Here is a 20,172-nt window from a genome sequence, read left to right as displayed (position 1 = left end):
AGCTTCAGAGAGAATTTACTGCGATTGTTTGAAGCGTTGCCCGGCTGTAGGGAAGTGGACAGCATGAGATACCATACAGTCCTCAAGCCTGCGGGAAAGAGTGGAAGACATCAGCCACTTGTTACTTCCAACCCTCGCCACCAAAGTGTGAAAATATCAACTCGACGAGCTGCTGCAAGCGTGTAGGGAGGGCTGAGCTCGTGCTCGCCACAGCCCATTGCTATGGATACTGTTGTATTTAAAATCAAAGTGTACAGCATTCTCCCCTGGAGGACAGTGGCTGCACAGAACTGTTACTCATTTAGTCGTGGACGATTTGTTGGAGTTGTTTAAAGCTGCTGGACTGAAGGTTTTCTTTTTAAGAAGGAGTCGGGTCGGGTTCTCTGCGACAATCCAAAGGACGTTCCCGGGTGCCTCACCTAAGTGCCTCCCTCTGCTCCGCTAACAAAGAGCAACAGTGGCTAGTTTGGAAATGACAAAAAACACATGCTATTCCAAACCTTTGAACAGTAGTGTACACTCTGAAATAATAATCCTGTGAAGCTTTTCATCCAAGATACTTTCAAGCTGGGTTGGCGCCGTGACTTTGTCCAGGGACAGCGCCACAGCTCGCTGTGTTGCTGCTTATTTCTGCCTGTGTTGCTCAGACTTTATCGACTGACCGAATGTTGCCGAATATATCCCCCTTTTTTCCTTGTTGTACACACCTGTCTTTGCTCCACTGACTCAGCGGCAATTCCTATAAGGGCTTCACAATAAAAGCATACCATTATCCTCCGTGTCAGGCCCAGAGGGGAATGTTCCCAGCTTGATGCAGCACTATTTATGCCCATGTAAATATGGAATCAGAATCCATTTAGCTCAGCGGGAATAGCTCGTGTCAGACCAATCAGCTGGCAGGAGTGGGCGCGGATGATGACGGACCTCGCCCTCGCTCCGAACTCAAGAGCCTCGCATACGGCAGATATAAATGAAGCACGGCCTATTTTTAATCCTTAGTGTGAGACTTGACACAGACGCTGTAGCTTCAGCTGGACGCGTTTTTTGCTTCGCTCGACGTCTGATTTGCCTTCTAGCTCTTTAAGAGAAACAACATATTCATTTTATGGCAGAGTCCCAGCTGACTGGAGAAAACCGCGAGCCTATTTCGGGGAGCAGAAGCGGCTACGTATCTCGCACAGTTTAACATTTTTAGCTGACACTCGCCATGCCGAGAGAAGAGCGAGGAGGAGAAGGAGGATCATGACTTTCGCTCAGAGAAAGATAACATCGCCTTCAAACAACCAGCTTTAACCAATTGAATCATTTCCTCGGTGAGATGGAGCAGCTGATAAATCTTGTGGCTGACCCCGAAGTAAAGAAACTCCGGAGGCGACACTTTGAACAGCGTCTCAGTTGAAGCTGTGGTATCTGTTTGTGTGTGGGTTTTTTTTTTTATTTTTTTATTTCTGTACACATGCAGGGAGGAGATGCCAGATCGCCATCGCGTTGACAGCTCGTGTATGAAGATATACAGGACTGAGACTATTATATATATTAAACTTTCCAGCCAACACATTTCTTTGAGTCTCAACTAACAACACATGAGCGTTTGCGGCACGACTAAGCCACTCAAAGCTCAGCCACAGTTTCAATAAACTCACAATGACAATATTGAACCTTTAGGAAGACGTCCCTTTCTTCTACAAGGGCCTCGCTGAAAAAGACGCGCGCAGACATCCGCGATATGCCTGCCGCGCGATCGGAGCGCCTCCGTCGAAATGAACTTGATACCCTTTGCTTGCTCGAGAAAACAACCTCGCTTAACTCCGCTCACTTCAGATGCCTCTCTCCGCGCCGCGCAACCATGAAACCGCGTGTGGCATCCTGCAATTTAACACACCGGCGCTGAATGGCGGAGAGGAAGTGTGACTCAAGGGGAAATAGAATTAATTCAGTGCCATTCAGCATCTCCCCGCGCCCGAGTCACATACAGAACCCACTCTTATTTCTTTATTGAATGCACTTTGTCGTTCCTGCTCTCTCTCTCTCTCCCGCTCTCACCCTCTTCCTCTCCTCTCACATCTCTCTTGTCATTTTCTAATGCATGGTGGCTGCACTCCAGACTCCCCTGGTCCCTCTACCTGCAAAAGGGTAGTTACGCAACCCCCCCCACCTCAAACACACACACACACACACACACACGGAAATAACACCAACAGGTACACGACATCCCTCCTCTTACGTAAGAATATTTCGCCCTCCGCCCCGTCCCTTTTGCTCCATCCCCCAAAATCGCAACCCAGAATAAATGGAGGCTCCAGTGCCACGGAGTTTGCAGCGCAGCGGAAATAATTTGTAAATTCCCCTGCAGGCTCCCGATTTAGCAAGGAGCGCTCGAGAACCCAGTGCTCTCTGCCTAAAACACACTCCAGCGCCGCCGCCGCCGCCGCCGCCACTGCTCCTGCTGCAAGCTCTGAGTTCCTGCTCGGGTCCCTCAAAAACACGACCCGCTAGTTGTGATCAGATTTTTTCCGACTCGTGCCAGTTCCAGCATGAAGAGAGGATGATTTTTTTTTTGTGTGTGTGTGTGTGTGTGTGTCCTGGCTTGCGTGTACTCACCCCCTCACTTGGGTAAGCCTCCCAGCCCAGGTCGGCCAAGGCTGACATGGAGTCCAGCAGCGTCACTGCAAGAACACAGAGGAGAGAGAACAAACATGTCAGCACGCACGTAATGAAAGAAGAGTTCGATACTGGTTCTTTTTCATACACAGTGAGGAGATATTGCTTCCTTCAAAGCATCGAATAAACCCACATTCTACCCAGAACCTCCTATATAAAAACCCACGCACACATACAAGGGCGTCTTTTGTTGTGTCGGCCTGCAGCAGCAGCGGTGAACCTATAATTTCAATTTACAATTACTGTGGTCGTGCTGCAGCTGCTGCGGTTCAAGGGGACGCAAAGTCCGTGAGACAGCATCACGATATGGCGGCGAGAGTTTGTATCAAGATCGGGAGAGGAGAGAGGAGAGAGCCCACGAGCAGCCAAGACAAGTAAGGCTCGTTGTAATTGGTCAGATCTTCCCCAAGGTCAGTCATTGGCTAGAATCTCAGGACAGGAGGGATTTTAGAAGGAAGATCCTTCAAAGGGTCAATCACACTTTTCTCATTTACCCCTTGCATGCAGATTTTTTTAAGGTATATGTCCCTGAGATTGCTGCCAGTTCAGTGGAAGCATATCAATTTACTACTGCTACTAAAAGAATGAAGAATTGCATGTAAGAATTTCAGCAGCAACGTCCATTATGTGCCGGTTACTTCGGGAAATCAAGAGTTCTTTCTGTGAACACATCTCATTCAACTCCACCAGGAAATAGTCCCCTGGAAAAAAAAAAAACCCTGCTGACAACATGGTCTGTGGATTATGGAAGATGGATATCTGGGCATGTTAAACAAAAACTAAATCCAAGGCAGGATGATGGCATTCAGTTGTGCGCGTACCTCCGCCAAGGCCCAGTAATCGCCTTTAATTCAATCAAACCAAATCCAGTAACAAACACAACACACATAAAGCAGCTAGACCTCGATTTTTAATTGGATCTGCATCAGGTTGTATCCACTCCCAGCCACATGAATACGCCAGATGCATTTCATCAACATGCATTGATCCCTGAGAAAATAACACGAATGTCAAAAAAAGTTGACGGGGTTTGTTCTGATCTGAGGGATGGGAAAATCAGTTCAGGAGTTCTTGTGTAATCCTGCTGACCAACCAACCCACTCGCACATGAAGTCAGCGTAACCTCCCCGGCGGAGGTAACAAAAGACGTACTTTGATGATTTCGCTTCCCACAGAGTTGCGTGGGATAATGGGAGTTGCTGTCTTCACCGTGGAGCGAACCACAGTTACCAACTCACCGTATGTTTCATCACGTTCCCTCTCTTTTTTCTCCCAGGAGCTTTGGCTACCGGCGAGCGAGTGAAACACACTGTTAGCGCTAAAAGAAACGACACATTTCTCTGTGTTTTGAACATTGTTGGAACAGGACACAGCTCCACCTCACACAAAAATGTTGTGCAGCAGCGAGGATGAGTGTGCGTTTGACTTTGGGTCGCATGTGTTGTTTGGCGTGTGTGTGTGTGTGTGTGTGTGTGTGATCTCCGTGTGGCAGCAGGAAGTGGAGGGCGGATGCAGAAAGGTGAGAATGAAAAAGTGAAGAGCGGAAGGTGGCAGGCTGACCAGCGGGTGGTATAATGAAAACCTGCTCGGATTCTGGAGTGTGTGTGTCACTTGTTAGTGTGTGAGTGTGTGTGTGTGTGTGTGTGTGTGCTTGGCTCAGTCGGGTCCTAATCAAGCCTTCAACACCGCTGACCATCAATATTTAATCAGTATCCATCTGCGGGCGCTGCTGCTTTTCTCTTTCTTCTCACACACATTGTGGCGCTCTCAGGTTCATCCTCCTCGCTTCTTATTGAAAAATCTATTGAACCCATGCGTTCAATCCACAGATCCCAGATCAGACGGGTGAGTCGCCGAGCCGATGCAATTTAAACCGGCCGCGTCGCTTTAAGAGCCGCGCGCATTCTCATTCCCCCCAGTTTTTATAAGCAGTGACCTGGAAAAGCTGAAATAAAAAGAAAAACAGAGTTCGCCCTCCAGAATGCAAATGAGGGTAATCACTCAATTTAAAAGTGCCTGTTTACGAGCCCCTCTGTGTATTTATACCGCCTGTAGGTGTTACAAAGGGACTGCAGTAGTGGTCCAACCTCTACTTTTCCTATCTTTCCCTCTCTCTTCTCTCTCCACTCGCACTCACGCTGTTCGTCAGCCGGCACCGAATCCCGGCCGTTCTCCTCAGCTCAGCGCACCGTGACAGCGGGGAGGCATGTCATGCTGGTATTAGTGAGCACACATGAGAGTGTGTGTGTGTGTGTGTGAGAAAACAGCTACAGAGGGAAAAAAATAGTGCGCACGGCATAATGAGAGAGAGAGAGAGAGAGAGAGGGAGAGGAGTAGATTAAATGAGAGGGACGAGACGGGAGCGGCGGAGGAGAGGTGGCGAGCAGCTAAAGGTCAGAGGCAGCCTGCAGGTTCACACTGACTCAACACCGTTTAGACTGCTTTCCTCAGCGCGTGAGCATCTGAGTGGCGGACAGAAGTAGGACATAATAGCATAATAATATGTGATTTCAGGAGCAGCACACACACACACACACACACACACACACACACAAACTCATATTTCCGCTCGCAGATAAAAAGCTGTGGATCAACAAGCTTGTTGGAATTCAGCACGTTTTGATTCTCTCTGTGTACTTCAGAGCCTTTTCATCTGTTTTTCATGTGTTTCACAGAGTGCAACCTTGATAGATTGAAGAGTCGGTTCACTAAATTACCAAGAGAAATATCTATTTTTTTTATCGCTTAAAGCCATTTCTATCCAGGCTGAAGGCAGATAGTCGTGATGTTATTCGTCCAGATTTTAAAAAGATATCTGCGTCCAGCTTTTTTCAACCTGCACAGTGGCGGGGAACCAAAGTTTGGTTCTACAAACTTCCCAGTGAAACTCAGTTTAAGTGTGTCTTTCCAGAAATAATACCCTGTTAGTCCAACTGTACACAAAGAAGTCCAGTCCTTTCCTTTTTTTCCTGCTTTCACCGCATTGTTTGTTAAGTGGGATCAATAAAACATAATCAGCAGACATTTTCCAGCTCCCGCGCCTCATTTTATATTCAGGAAGACATTCGGTGCTGAATTCTTTAAAGTTAATTTGAGGATTTGTTTTCCCGTCCAGCAGTGGTTATCTCGACGTGGCATCAAGGCTGGAAGCAGGGGTGAACAGTTAGCCTAGCCTAGCATCGCGAAGCCGACTAACTAACATGTGAGGCCCTGTCCTGTTTGTTTCGCACGAATACGCTAATTCTTTCAACTTTGGCATTCAAGTCTCCACTGCCTCTCCACACTCTCACACCCCAAAAAAACTGTTCACACAGCTCCAGGTCCTCTGAGATACCTTTACCTGTCTGGAGCTGCTCATCCTGAACCATCGGGCCTTAAAAATACCGTCCAGTCAGCTGATCTGCTCTGAGGTCGTTACATATCCTTAAGCCATTTTGCTGCCCGCTGGGAAAACACACACACGCACACACACACACACATAAGCCTACACACCACGTCGACACTCTCCTCCTCACACCTCTTGTCAATACCACTTATCACTTCTGATCGATGAACCGACTCATCAATTATGTATTAGCTATAGCTTCCTGTCTGCTGACACAGCCAATATGCATATACTGTATATATGTATCTGTGTGTGTGTGTGTGTGTGTCTGTGTGTGTGTGTGTGTGTTTGGGGGAACCAGTAAAACATCGTCAGTATTCAGAGTTTTCAGCACCACGCAAAAATAAAGCCACTCCTCTCTGTATCCCACCATTCATCTCTACATACTCCCCCCCCTCATGTCTCCCCTCTTCCCTCTCCCAGGACTCCCCATTCCTCCCTTTCACCAGGGAATTGGTTAAATTGTGTGTGTGTGTGTGTGTGTGTGTGTGTGTGTGTGTGTGTGTGTGTGTGAGAGAGAAATCTAAGCCAAGGCCAGACCTTCTTTGGCCCGGAATAAAAACACCAAGCTCATCACTCACTCACTCAGGCCGGGCTCATGTTCGATTTAATGACCAGACTCTCTCTCTCTCTCTCTCTCTCTCGTTCTTACACACACACACATTCACAGACACTTTCACACACACACACACACACACTCTCCAGCTGTGACAACTTGACATATCATACCCACAGTGGTGCACCTCCCCAAATCTGAGCATTCAGTAACAACACAGAGAGAGAGAGAAAAGAATCTGCGTTGTTATCTCGTCTTTCCGCAGCCTCCCTGTCTGAAAACACCACTTAGCAGACGCACACACACGCACACACACTTTTTTCTCTCACAAATGCACAGATCCATACAGACGCACATGTGACCTGATTACTGTGAGAGTTGTTCGGTTACACAGAGACATGCTGTCTTATTGATTTTCGGCACCAAGCTGTGAGGTTTGCATTCCGAGAGTGAAACGCGAGGAGGAGGAGGAGGAGGTGGAGGAGGAGGAGGAGGGTGCAAATTTGTTGATCAGAAAGATTTCTGTTCGAACGCAGCGAACTGCTGTAAAAGCGCAGGTACAGCAGCGCTTACAGATCCATGTGCAGAGAACACAGAACATTTTCAATCTCTTTGTCTCTTCATCTCGGCCTGCGCTTGTCTTGTTTTTTCTCCTCACTCCTGTTTCCTCCCTCCGGGGTGTCTCTCTCTCTCTCTCTCTCCGTCTTCTTCTCTTTTTCTTTCTGCCTCTCTGTTTGTTTACGTCTCTCTGCCGCTCTCTCTCTCTCTCTGGCTGGCCGGGATCCACTCCTTCAGCTGGGGCTGCAAGAAGCTGTGATCCACCTGCCAAGAATCAAACGGCGCTGCCAACAGCCGGACTGGCGCACAATGACACCAGGATGCTTACACACACTCGCACAAAACAGACTCACACACACACACACACACACACCTTAAGATGGTGCCAGCGCAACGGAGAAAAAAGACTGCTCAATAAGACCACCGCACAGATTCAATATAGGGGGACAATATGTGACTCCATAATGAGTTCACGGGATCTTTTTCTGCTCGGAACACAAAATATTTCTCTTTTTTCCTCTTTTCACTGGCTTTAAAATGTAAAATCCAGATTTCTTTAAAGGACCAGATGATCGTAATCAGATGTACGATCATATTTGATGCCCCCAGGATTTAGTTTCTGAGTTTCTAATCTGATTTTCACCTTTTTCGTATTAACAATAAACAAAAATGATCAGCAAGATTGATATTCATCTCACTTGTGTGTGTGTGTGCCAAATATGATGCTCCTGCTGGAAAAATCAGAATGGACCAGCACCGAAACACAACATCGGCTGGTCTTGCTGGTGACCAGTCACGCTAGCAGCTGTTTAGCTTAGCTTAGCTTATAGCGTAGCATAAAGACTGACAACAGGGGGAAATTGCTAGCCTGGGTTCAAACAATCAAGATGCTCTTCATAAACACTGGTAGGTCGATGTGTTTTACATTCGGACAGAGCCAGGGCGGGTGTGTTTCCTGCTGTTCAAGGCCTTTAAAGCTAAGCTGAGCGTCTCCTGGCGATAACTTCATATTCAGTGCACAGACGCGAGAGAGTTATCGATCGTCTGGTCCGTTTCTTGGATAGGAAGCTAATAAACCCATTTTAAAAAGAGAGACGATGCACCTGAGGGTTTCACTAAAACTGAACAGCTGAAAAGGTGAATAAAGGTGAAAGGTGAATAAAGTAATAAAAAAAAAAAAAACACGCAGTACCATTTAAGTTCATGCGGCAGTAAAGGCAGCTTCCTCCACGCCGAGCTAAGATTCTGCACTCGGATACGACCAGATGCAATAAATAAAACAGCCGTACAACCGTACCCGAGTACACACACAGGCCTTACACATGCACCCGATATCTGTGTGTTAGTGCTGCACACACACACACACACACACACACAGACCTTCCCCCGCTTCCACTCTACTGCGAGTGCAGTTCAACCACTCAGAGTGTTGTCTGGCCTACAAACAGGCCGGCGGAGAGCAGCATGAAGGAGTGGAAAGAGTTGAGCTCTGAACTTCACGAGCAAACCGGCATCGCGCCGAGTCGCCGTTGTTTTTCCATCAGTCCTCCTCTCCACTCGTCCTCTGAATCATTCTCCTGCTCTTCGCTCTCTCTCTGACCTCCTCTCCTCTGTATCCTCTTTAACCTCAAGTGAGTTTTTTCTGCCCATTATTCTCTCAAACGTACGCATCTTTTCTCTAAGACGCTTTCATCGGAAGTCTTCCGTTGAGACATGGCTCTCGTACGGAGGAGAATATTAAATACATTAATCCACAGAGTCGAGGGGAACTATTACGTCTTCATCCTCTCTCACGGCCGACGTAAAGCTTCTTTTAATGCTCGTCGTACGGCGCTCTGTAGAGTTATTCTCACAAGCGTACATCTGGGCGCAGTCGAAACCGGTGAGCAGATTTTTGGGGAATGTGAGAGGACTGCAAACATTTGGGATCGCACTTCAGATTCGCAGACTCTGTCATGTGCTGGCACAAGCACAATCTGCCGTATTTTTAATCTCAACTCAAATCTCTCTTGCAGGACGAGGTGGGATCTGGCACGGTTTCGGAAGGGAAAAAAGTGTTATTCTTTTGGAGTGTGATCGCTGTCTGCAAACTAAATGTGTCCATGAATAATTCAATGGATTTAAACGATTATAATTCGAATGCTAATTCTTCTTTGATTCAGTTCAATTGCGCTCCGCTTTCTAAAACCCTCCTCGTTCTGTTCTGCCGAGAAATGTAATGCCGATCCTCCACACTCTGACGAACACAGAATTAAAAGCCTCTTTCAGGTCGGACTGAATAATATAGCGGTAGCCTATAGCTTTACTAATGAGTGATAGACAGGAGCGGCTCACTGGAGGTAAAAGCTGCGAGACACAATAAAATTCAATTAGCTGCAGCACGCATGGCTAAATGGTGGTTTGAATCATGGCCCGTCTGAATCATGAGTCGATAGAAAAAGAGGATCACTGAATGGGGAGGAGGATATCATATATAATTTGCAATTAAATTGCAAAATAAAGCGGATTAAAGTTGGACCCGATTGGTTAATTTGCTCTTAAATATGAATTTGTCATTTTATCTTTACTTTTCAACTCAGCCATAGCAAATCTATGTTTATGTGCGAGTGATCAGGCTTCTGGAGAGTCACATTAATGTGTTTGTGCATAGAATAAGCAACCTGGTCTCACCAAGCACTGACGTCTGATGCAATTTCACATAAAATCACAACGATTTTCTTGATTTTCGTCATTTAACATTGTCCGCTTGAAGCTTCTGGCGTGACATTTTAAGCTAAATGTTTCAGGTGACGTAGCGGAAAGAGCAAAAAGAGCAAATATGGAGGTGGACGGTCAAACATTAAGCTCAACTTACATACTTCAACCCACTTTATAATGTTTTCCTAAACTTTGTCAAGTACTTTTGGTGCCTAAACCCAACTAACCTGCAACTGTTTCAATATATCAGCCACGTGTTGTGTTTTCTTACCATCACTATGTAGGTAAGAGTATCAGAGGGGACGAGTAAACACATTCTTTACACGACTAGAAGCACAGACGCTTGTCGAAGTGTGACTAATTCAGCTTCTTTACTCAAGTAAAGTAAAAAAAACTTCAGGCTCTGAAATGCACTCGGAGTATAAAAGTGAAAAATATCCCTCTGAAGGACATTTCTGTACCCGAGCCTTTCAAGCCTCCCCAATCAAGTCTCCCTCTCGCTCTGTTATGGTGTTGTTACGTCTGTGGTGCGTGACATGCACTGATCAGTCAAAGGCAGTCTTGTGATGTTGGGAAGGTGGCGTGAGACGTACTCTTTTTTTTTCTCCTTCCTCTGCTGACTGTGACAGCGACGCTCACCTGACTGAAAAAGCTTAAAAAAGCGTGACGTGGTGCTAAAAAATATACTTTAAAGTGGCGAGCAGTTATGGGACCGCGGATGAGATCATGCCACACAGACGGTTCACATAATAATGTTCATGTATTAATTGTGTGTATGGAGGTGCCAGCTGACTTTATGCTCCGTTTAATTATCATGCAATCAGGATACGAGTGTGCATGTGCGTACAGTTTACTCCACATGATCTCTAAATCTGCGAGAATAAGTCTGGACACTTGATTAGCTGCCGCAAATGCGCGAAGACGAGATGAAAGTAAACTGCGTGTCACTCGGTGTGACGTTATTGACACTCTGGCTGTGCGGAGCTCACGTTAAGTGATAAACACCCACACCAGCGCAAATGACACGCCGCTGAGAGAGATGTAATAAATGATAAAGACATTCATCAGATGTGGTGGTGGGATTTAATCAAAATCCTTCATGTCGTGTTCAAAACGAGTAAACAATTAAAAGGCAGCAGCTTCAGTTCTCCTTGTTTTTGTCATGTTTCCTCTGTCAAGCAAAGAGAAAGAATAATAAGGTTAACCGGGCGAAACGTTCTGAGGGATATAAAAGGAGAAAAACAGGAAAATACATGGACGTTATTTATCAGAAGCTCTTGCTGTTTGTCTAAACTGTGAGGTTGTGGTTTCCTGCATGAACCAGCAGAAATGTAAGACACTAACCCAATTTTCAGGTAAAAGATAACAGGCAGAGGAAGTCTTCCACGCCGCAGTCACAGGCGGGTAAAAAGAAAAAAAAAAAGTGACGATTGTTAAGGAGCTCTTTTTCGAGGCAGCTGCCTCGGCGAAGTGATTTTTTAAAAGGGATGCACATGGTTTATTGAAAGCCTAACTCTCCACAGCCTTGGAGAAAGAAACCCTGGCAACCAAAAAAAAAAAAAAAGAGGCAGACGTTGTGCAGAGCTAAAAATGTTTACGAAAATATTCACGGATGTGATGTACTGTACCTCGTTGAGCTTGCATTTTTTTTTTTTGGGACCTCCCCCCCTCTTCCGCTGTGGCAGAGAGTACATTAGCCGACTCTGCTGTTTCATATACGCTGGCAGCACGAGCAGAACAGAAAAGATGCCATTCTGACAGACTATGACAGGAGCACTGCCCTAGTTTGTCGCTTGAAGAGGCTCTGGAGTGTGTGTGTGTGTGTGTGTGTGTGTGTGTGTGTGTGTGTGTGTGTGTGTGCTGGTTGAATGCTTACAGGCTTGAACTGTGACACCCAGTCAGATCCAGACACTTGTTTTTTTAATAAGCTTCTTCCACCAGTATGCCGACAACTCATCAAGGGCAGAGAGTAACAAACACACAAACACACACACACACGCACACACACATACGACCATGATGACGCACGCACACGTATATAGAAAACAGGCGCACACAAACCCGAGACCTTGAGGACTCAGAAACGACTTGCAGTGCAAACCAGAGGCACACACGCCTCCACACCTGCGCTCCCACACACTGTGACGCATCCCACCATTCATTTAAAGAAGTGAATTAAAACGGCTGCCGAGGAGTGAAGAGAGTGGACGAGCGCTGATGGGTAATCTTAATAAGACGGGACGGCTAATTCTACAAGGGTTGTCTTTGTCTTAAGTGTGTGTTGGTGTGTGTGTTGCTCTTTTCTTGGTTCGTTCTTGACCTTTTTTGTGCTCCGTTAGTCCTTATGACAATCCTCCTGATGGGACACACACTCACACACACACACACACACACACAGGGCTGTCGGTCACAGGAGGGCAAATTGGCCTCGAAACCTCACCCTTACAGAAATCACATGTCAGCGCCGAGACAGGTCGAACCGCCGGCGCGCACACACACACGTGTAACATGCATACACACACCTGCGGTAATTGTCTGTCCGCCCCGCCGCCGCCGCCATCGAGTCAAACTTAACCCAATTTGTAGCCGTCGTGGACACCGTCGGGTAGTAAACAAGAGAGGCAGAGCAGGCGTAACTAGCAAAACACTGAAGCTAAAAGGAATGCGGGGGCGTGGATGTGCCGCGCCGAAATTCATGAGGGAATTATGCGGGGCAGAAAAGAAAAACCGACAGAGAGGCGGTTGTTAGCTCGCTGCTATTTAGTCTGGCGACTGAACTCGCAGTTTGTGCTGATATCTGAGCGTCGTTAGCATGAGCTCTCCTTGAGTCTGGAGACAAACGGAAGGACAAAGAGATCAGAGGAGGTGTGTTTTATATACTCTAGGTTTTTATAGTAAAAGTAGTAAAAGATCTTGAAAGTAAAAAAAAAAAAAGCCCAGAGTCCTCGCCGACAGAAGCTTCTTTGCTGCTCAGTCGTAATTTGCGTCACCAAAAGGAAAACCTCCACAAAGATCATCTGAAGTGTTACTCGTGAAGGCGCTGTCATTCAGAGCTGTCCTCTGATATATGAAAAGCCATTTACAACTTCAAATGACAATCAAGAAGAAGCAACGTGAATATTTCCCCGGCAGTTAAATCACAGCTTCCCGGCTCTCAGGTATTTTCGCTCTTCATAATACCCTCGCAGCCGCTCATCAGCAGGGGAGGAGATTGGAGCGGCGGTCAGCAAACATGCTATATCTAACGGCCGACACAAATCCTCTGCTGTTTGTTTGCGGAGCTGTTTAACGCCGGCTTTCACAGCGGTGGCACGAGCCAAGCCCACAGAGCAAACAACGAGAGAGAGAAAGAGAGTGAGGTGTGAGAGAGAGAGAGAGAGAGGTGAGGAAATGACCACATTCAATATAGTCAGATTGGAGGTCGGGACAGGGGTTGCGGTGCAGTCTTCTCGTGAGTAGGGGCAGTGAGATTGCGAGAAAAAAAGCGTGTCAGACTGGCGGGCAGAGAGCGGTCAAGGCCCAGTGATCAGTGATTTGACCGGCAGTTAAGGGCCTGTTCAGAGGGGGAGGGGGTCTGCAGACGAGGAGGGCGCCCACTCTCACCAAAAAAAAAACTCACTCCAGCCATCAGACATCACACACTGAGAGAAGGCTTCCTTTGACACAAACGACCTCTGCATCCAGCGGAAATCATTCAAGCCCGACGGACTGTTACAGTTCAACTGCAGCCGGCCAAGACACTAAAATGTTCGCCTTGATGGCGGGGAAATAAAACAAAAGTGTTCAGTTAAAAAACATGTCAACTTGCGGTGATGAGCACACTCCCAAAATCTGCATTTCGTGGTTGCATTCTCTCGACTTCAGGTTTTGTTCATCATAAAAAGAAAAAACTAAACAGGTGCATGTACACGTGTCCTCTGAAAGCTCTGTAATTAACACATATCTCATTTGTTTAGAGTACTACGTAAAAAAACTTTTACGTGAGTGTTATTGGTGGTTTTACGCAACGCTTGAAGTGGACGAGATTGAGTGCCGGTACTCTCCTTCACATGTTGTTGAGCGTGCTACGATGGGGGGGTTTCTTCTTCTGCAACAATAAAGTTAAGTTGTGTGCTGATCTGCGGGGGAAGGGGTTTCACTTTGTGTGTGTCTGCACATCTCAGGCATACTTAAATAACACAATCACAAACAGCAGGGATACTATTTCTAATGACTGTCAGTGTGTTTTCTTGCCTGATTCACTCGTGGCAATGTGAATAGAACAGATGCCGCAAAGATCGCTGCAGATCACCTGGCTGCAGAGCGCTCGCTCGCTCGGTCGGTTAACACGGGAACCGAGAGCAAGCAGGGGAGGGCTTCAAGGTGCTTCCGCCTTCATTGTCGTGATAAAGTGATGGCAGAAACCAAGATGGTACGCAAAAGACACAATACGCCAGAGACCGAAAGGAAGGATGGGCAAAGTGATGTCATAGATACCTCACAATCCAGGAAGTCCCCACCTGCAACCCCCAATACAAACTACAAACTACAAAATGTTGTTTTTGGGCTTCGATTTCGAAATTCTGCACAGCCTGTAAACTTGTGAGCTCCCAGCATGCAGATATTTTACCCTCGGACAGAACCTGCTAGCGAGGGCCGAACAATTAATCGAAATACTATTTCATTTGCTAAGCTGACCAGCTGCTGGCTGTAGCTTCATTAGACCGATGTCGATCTATTCTCCCCGGCAGGAAAGCGAAGACACATAACGTCGAACTGTTCCGTTAAACATCGACAAAGGCGCTTCTAACGGTTAGCTGTTAGGAAAATAGGAAAAGGATTTGAATGCAAAACCATTTCTTAGCGAAAAAAAAAAACACCCCTGACAACCATCAAACACAACACAAAGGCTGTGTGAGCGCTGCTGTGGGTGCTCGGCTCAATAGACCGCAGAGAAACGGGTGGGTTATTCAATTTCTTAAGAACTGCGTCTCTTTCTTTTGTTCTTTTTTTTTTTTTATTTCTTATCACTGTTGTCTCACAGATTCTCTCTTGTGGATTTTCATTTCAGTCTTTCGCTAACACACACACACACACACACACACACACACACACACACACACACACACACACGCTCAATGGATCCATGAGGTGAAGCCCTCACAGCCGAATCATTCTCTGTCACTGAGCTGTATTTATAACCTCATCTATCAGCCAGCCCCGGGAATACATGACACTATTCTCTGGACCAAGACCACCAAACTGCCCCCCAGCCGTACATTACGATGGCGTGTGTGTGTGTGGGCGCGTGCGTGCGCGCCCGTCCACGTGTGCTTGTGTACGGGGCCTTTGTTAAAGCACATACAGGAGCTCATTACAGAAAACATACAGTGGCTCGCGGCTGCTGCTCCCACCGTTCCACTGCTTCTGGAGGTCAGAGGAAGAAGGCGACCGAGGAGAGAGAAGATGGTGGCCAGGAGGGAGGTTGATAGAAAACAGAGAAGGGCAGATATGAAAGTAGAGGATTAGATCGGAGTGGAGGAGGTAAAAGAGAAAAGAAAAAAAAACAGGAGGGTGCACGCTGTCTCTCTCCGCTGCCCAAGATCTATATCCTCCTCAGTCCAAGGTCATGGTTGTTACATGGGAGCACGGGCTATCTCCCAGACTCGAATGCATGCACTTAATGAGGTATGGCCCTGCCGATAACTACAAGCAACCATTATGGATTAAAGCAATTAAACCAGAGGGGACCTTTGACCCGGCATTATACCACAGGCGGGATCTTGTGTGAATCATAAGACGTGTGAGTAAAGGAGAGGGCATGCTTTACATATGCTTGCCTCGGCACTAACCGCTCGCCCTCGTGTTAACCTTACAAAGCAATACGGCAGTTCACCCCTTCAGGCCAATCCAATGAGAAGCCATCAAGTGCTCTGTAGCAATTACAGATTACAGTAAACCTCAAGACTATAACGTGAACCGCAGCTGACTCGTGTTTTTCTTCATACTCCCATGTTTTCTTGTTTGTCCTCCCCCCCCCTCCGCGCCCACTCCCGGTTATTATTAATTCAATTATATTTCCATTTGCGCGCGGCTTTCAGGCAGAATTTGGGAGTTAAATCATTCATTTACCTCCATTAGAACACTCTGATCAACATACGCTCGCAGTGGAAGGAAGGCACGGGGCTCCAGTCTGTGTTTTTCTAGGATCGAGGAGGGTATATTTAGAGTCGGAGGGAAATGCACAAAAATAGAGTCTGCTCCTTTTCCCCCCCCCCGACGGGAATCTTGCCCAGGGAGGAGGCAAAAAAAAAAGAAAAAAGGAGGAGGAAAACATGTTTTATCAGGATGCTGAAAAAGAGTAAAGAGGGGTCGAGGAGAGCAGGACAGACGGACAGACGGGGAATCATGGGCGACCTGTGAGCATCCACCCTGCTGTTACATCAGTCCGCCCTCAGGGTTCAGACAGACAGTGTGTTGGGCTCCCTCTGCTGGTGCACAAAAACTCCTCCACACCTCTTCCTCCTTTTTCTTTTTTTTTTTTTTTTTTTTAACTGTCAATAACAAAGACCTCCAGAGGATGCTGTCCATCTCCCTCACAGCAGCTCATGAATGAACCCATTTCCCCTCCATCCCGCGTCTGCAGCTGGCAGCGCTTTCTATCAATTATCCCAAAAAGCGCCGCGTGCCGCCGGTCCACCCCTCGCAAAAAAACCCCCCCGGCATTTCTCATAAATGCCAACAATTTGGGAGCTGATCAATAGCTCTGGTAGTAAACTAAGCTTGTTGACAGCTTAACGCTTTTTCCCTTTTCTAATGCTATCAGCTCTATCAAAAGGGACTTGTGTTCTTAATTGAGCCTTGAGAGCCGTATCTCTGCTTTTTATGACAGCATCGCTTCTGCTGCTAGACGTACTCAGAGGGAGGATTTCCTGGAATAACACAACTGCTGAGATGCGTGGGTGGAGAATATGCAGGCTCGTAGACAAACACAAGGTCCGCACGCACACACACACACACACACACGCACACACACGTTCACACTGGCACAAAGAAGAGCAATCCCTCAGCTAAAGCGTGCAGTCACAGCAGGAAAACTGGCAGGCCGAAAGGTAAACGTAGTGCCTGGTGGGGCTGACAGAAACGGCTCCATTGGATTACTGTCTCATTGGGGCGCACACACACACACACACATACATACGTTACACCAACAGTGGACTGTATTTCTGCACCTACAAAGTGTGGACCTCTATTTCGGGTCCTTTTAATCAATAGAAAGTTGACTTTTCAGGCCATGATTCTATCCGGGGCCTTATAAATGTCGCCTTCGGTGAATGTGTTACGATGCAAAGGCCCACTGTTAGACTCGGGTTTGCAGGCGCACCCCCTCCACACACACCTGAGCTAAGCAAACGGGCTTAAAGGTGCCAATTAGGCCCACAGTCTGACACAGCAGGACAGTGCTGAGGCTTCTGACCCGTCAGTCACCTCCGATCCGATCCCCCGGCTGAACACGATCCCTTACGAACACACAAACACTCTCAGATGTCCCCCGAGCGTTTATCTAAATCAACAGGAGTTTTCCTTTTGGCTCCCAGACGGTTTCGTCACTCCTGCTCGTTTCGATGAATATTTCAGCAGAGCATGAGTGTCTCCCCCCCTTCACATGCATTGTCTCCCGCTGTCGAAACACTCCTCCTTCTCCTGCCCGCTCCCCGTGTATCCTCAGGAGCCTTTGTTCCTGCGTGAACTCCTCGGGGCTGTGACATACATTCGGAGCGATGCGCAGACTATACTGTGAAGTCAGACGGGGACGGGAGATCCCGTCAAAACCCCTCGGCCTGCGTGTGTGTGTGTGTGTGAAACGTTTGACTGCTTGATCTCTGCCATCCGAGCCCTGGAGTTTCTACTGTGTGCGAGTGTGTGTGTGAGTGAGAGAGGACAGAAAATGTCAATGAGAGGCAAGTCATGCAGCTCACCACAGGGCTGGAGAGCTTTGTCGAGCTACAGAACAGGACTGACTGGAGCTTTGAAGGGGGGGGGGGGGGGGGGGGGGCTAGTGGATGAAATGATTCACAGGATGAGAATGGAGGCACACAGCTGTATCGTCTCCGGTCAGACTCGACAGCCAAAACAACACGTCTAAAACCCTCCAAGCTGCTTTTTGTGATTTCAACTTGTGCATAAATTCTCTGTCTGAGCTCCAGCTCTCCCCCCTCTCCATGTTTTCAGCCTGAGCAGCCAGTCAGGAGTAGTTAGTAAGTAAATGCATTGGCTCATTTCAGGGCTGAACATCGATGTTAATACAATAAGTGAGAGAGGCTCGGCAGCAGCGTGTGACAAATTTAATGTAATTGCTGCTGCTCATTTGCAGACCGAGGCAGGAGAAGTCCAAGAGGAAAGAAGAAGAAAAAAATTTATACATACACATCAGTGAGTTATAAGAAGGGTATTTCAAATTAAGAGGGATCTGTATGTCGATGCTGCTCTGGCACCATCTTTTATATAAGTTAGGCAAAGAGAAGATGAAGAAGTTGAATGTGCGCACCAGCCTCCTCTGTCTCCAAGCGTGTCACGGTTTTGCCTGTGTGTGTGTGTGTGTGTGTGTATACATGTCATACAAATTTAATGTCAACATGCCTGGAGAAGAAGAAGGAGAAGAAGAAGGAGAAGGAAAAAAAAAAAAAAAAACGTGACGAACAGTTTTCCCATCCCTCCTTCTCCGCGCGTTTCTTTATGCATCATTCATAACGGAGCCGAGCACTTAGCGGGAGTCTCCGCCGCGCTCCTGCGCTCCGTCCCCGGCGGAGAGCGAACCGCGCGGCGCGGGGCTCTCCAACCTCCCCCTCCATCTATCCATCCACCCATCCATCCATCCATCCAACACATCCATCTGACCGCGGCAAAGCGCACAGCCAGCAAGTCACCTCATCTCCACACACACACACACACACACCGGGACAACAACCTCACCTTCATTCTCCGGGTAATTCCGTAAAGCTCGGCACGGCGACAGCGCGTGAAAAAGCAGGAGAAGCAGCAGCGGCAGGGAGGACAGGAGGGGAAGGGATGGATAGATCCACAGGACGCGTGGTGGTGGTGGTGCCATTTTTCAGGCTGCGCTGCGCCCTCGCTGCATCCCTGTTGGCTGGCGGTGTCGAGTCGGTGAGCGCAGCCCTGCGATTGAGGAGAGGGAGAGAGAGAGAGGGGAGAGAGGGAGAGAGAGAGGAGGAGGAGGAGGAGGAGGAGGAGGAGGAGACGCTGAGGAAGGAGGGTCCACAGGCAGCCAAGTCCTGTCAATCAGCCTCCTGACTCCGGGGTGGCATGAGCGGCCTTTGGAGACGCCTCACACTGAGCTGCACTGTAAAAAAAAGAAAAAGGAAAAAAGAAAAAGGAGAACCCAAATGAACAGGTGACCTCACCTCGACGTTATATAATGTGATGTGTGTGAAAGAGTGGTGGATAAAAAGAGAGATCACACCAACTCTCTCCACCCCTGCTGCGCCGAGCGTGTTGTTAACGGATGGATGAACTTGTCAGAGCTTCAGGGACACAATCACAATGTTCTCATCTCTTCCAAGGCCGAAGCCACAGCCACAGCACAGCAGAGCTGGAAATAACGATAATAATAAGAATGATAATAATAGGCCACAAATGTCGCCTCTCGTGGGATTCGATGATTCTAAAGGCATTTTCCAGAAAATGTTAGAGCCTGTTTGTCCAGAAGAGGAGATGCGAGCAGGGATGAAGGATTGTGAAAGGATCACTAAGGGAGTTTTTCATTGTCCAGATAATCGTGAATGTCCTCACACGACTTGAGAAATCGGTGTAGCTCGCTGATGTGCAGCACAGATCTTGGCTTCCTGGTCCACGTGACTGTAGGCACGTCTTACACATCGTATCCCCCAGAAAAACATGTTGGAACTGAACGTGGGATTCAAAACAAATCAAAACAGGTTACCACCATCGATTTATCCTTTACTCGTGCCAGAAGACCTCATGATTTATTCTTTTTGATAACCTTTTTAAATTAGTTTTTCAGATGAATCATCATTTACGCAATATTTTCACTTGCAGGTCGACTAATAAGCCGGGAACAGCACACAAGCATAAACAACAACCAGTGAAAGCAATACAGCGAAATAAATATCCACACAAGGATACAAAAACAAAGAAACAAACAAAAGCAGGAGGACCTTGTGATTCACGATGACTTATTTAAGATTCTTTGACTGATTGTTCATCATATCTGTGATGCAAGAAGAAAACTGTTTCCAAACGAGCTGTAAGACTAGCGAGATTTTCTTTTTCCACAGTGTTTTTATTTTGATTTCAG

General features: G+C 47.3%; 1 protein-coding gene across 3 annotated transcripts in view; it reads right to left on the bottom strand.

The window, feature by feature from the left end:
- Positions 1–19,183, bottom strand: part of epha4b (eph receptor A4b) — a 99,102-nt gene extending 79,919 nt beyond the window's left edge. Inside the window, exons 1-2 of one of the 3 annotated variants that reach the window (XM_030402081.1) lie at positions 18,810–19,183; positions 2,602–2,666 (exon numbers count right to left, since the gene is read on the bottom strand). In XM_030402081.1, the coding sequence (XP_030257941.1) occupies positions 2,602–2,666; positions 18,810–18,945 (201 nt within the window). In that variant the 5' untranslated portion in view covers positions 18,946–19,183. The remainder of the gene's footprint in view (positions 1–2,601; positions 2,667–18,809) is intronic. The other 2 variants (XM_030402080.1, XM_030402082.1) reach the window with 2 other exon arrangements.
- Between the last annotated feature and the right edge of the window lie 989 nt (positions 19,184–20,172).

This window comes from Sparus aurata, chromosome 21 (genome assembly GCF_900880675.1).
Source record: "Sparus aurata chromosome 21, fSpaAur1.1, whole genome shotgun sequence".
NCBI lineage: Eukaryota > Metazoa > Chordata > Actinopteri > Spariformes > Sparidae > Sparus > Sparus aurata.
The sequence above is the reverse complement of the archived record's forward strand: the minus strand, read 5'-3'. Positions and strand labels throughout refer to the sequence as shown.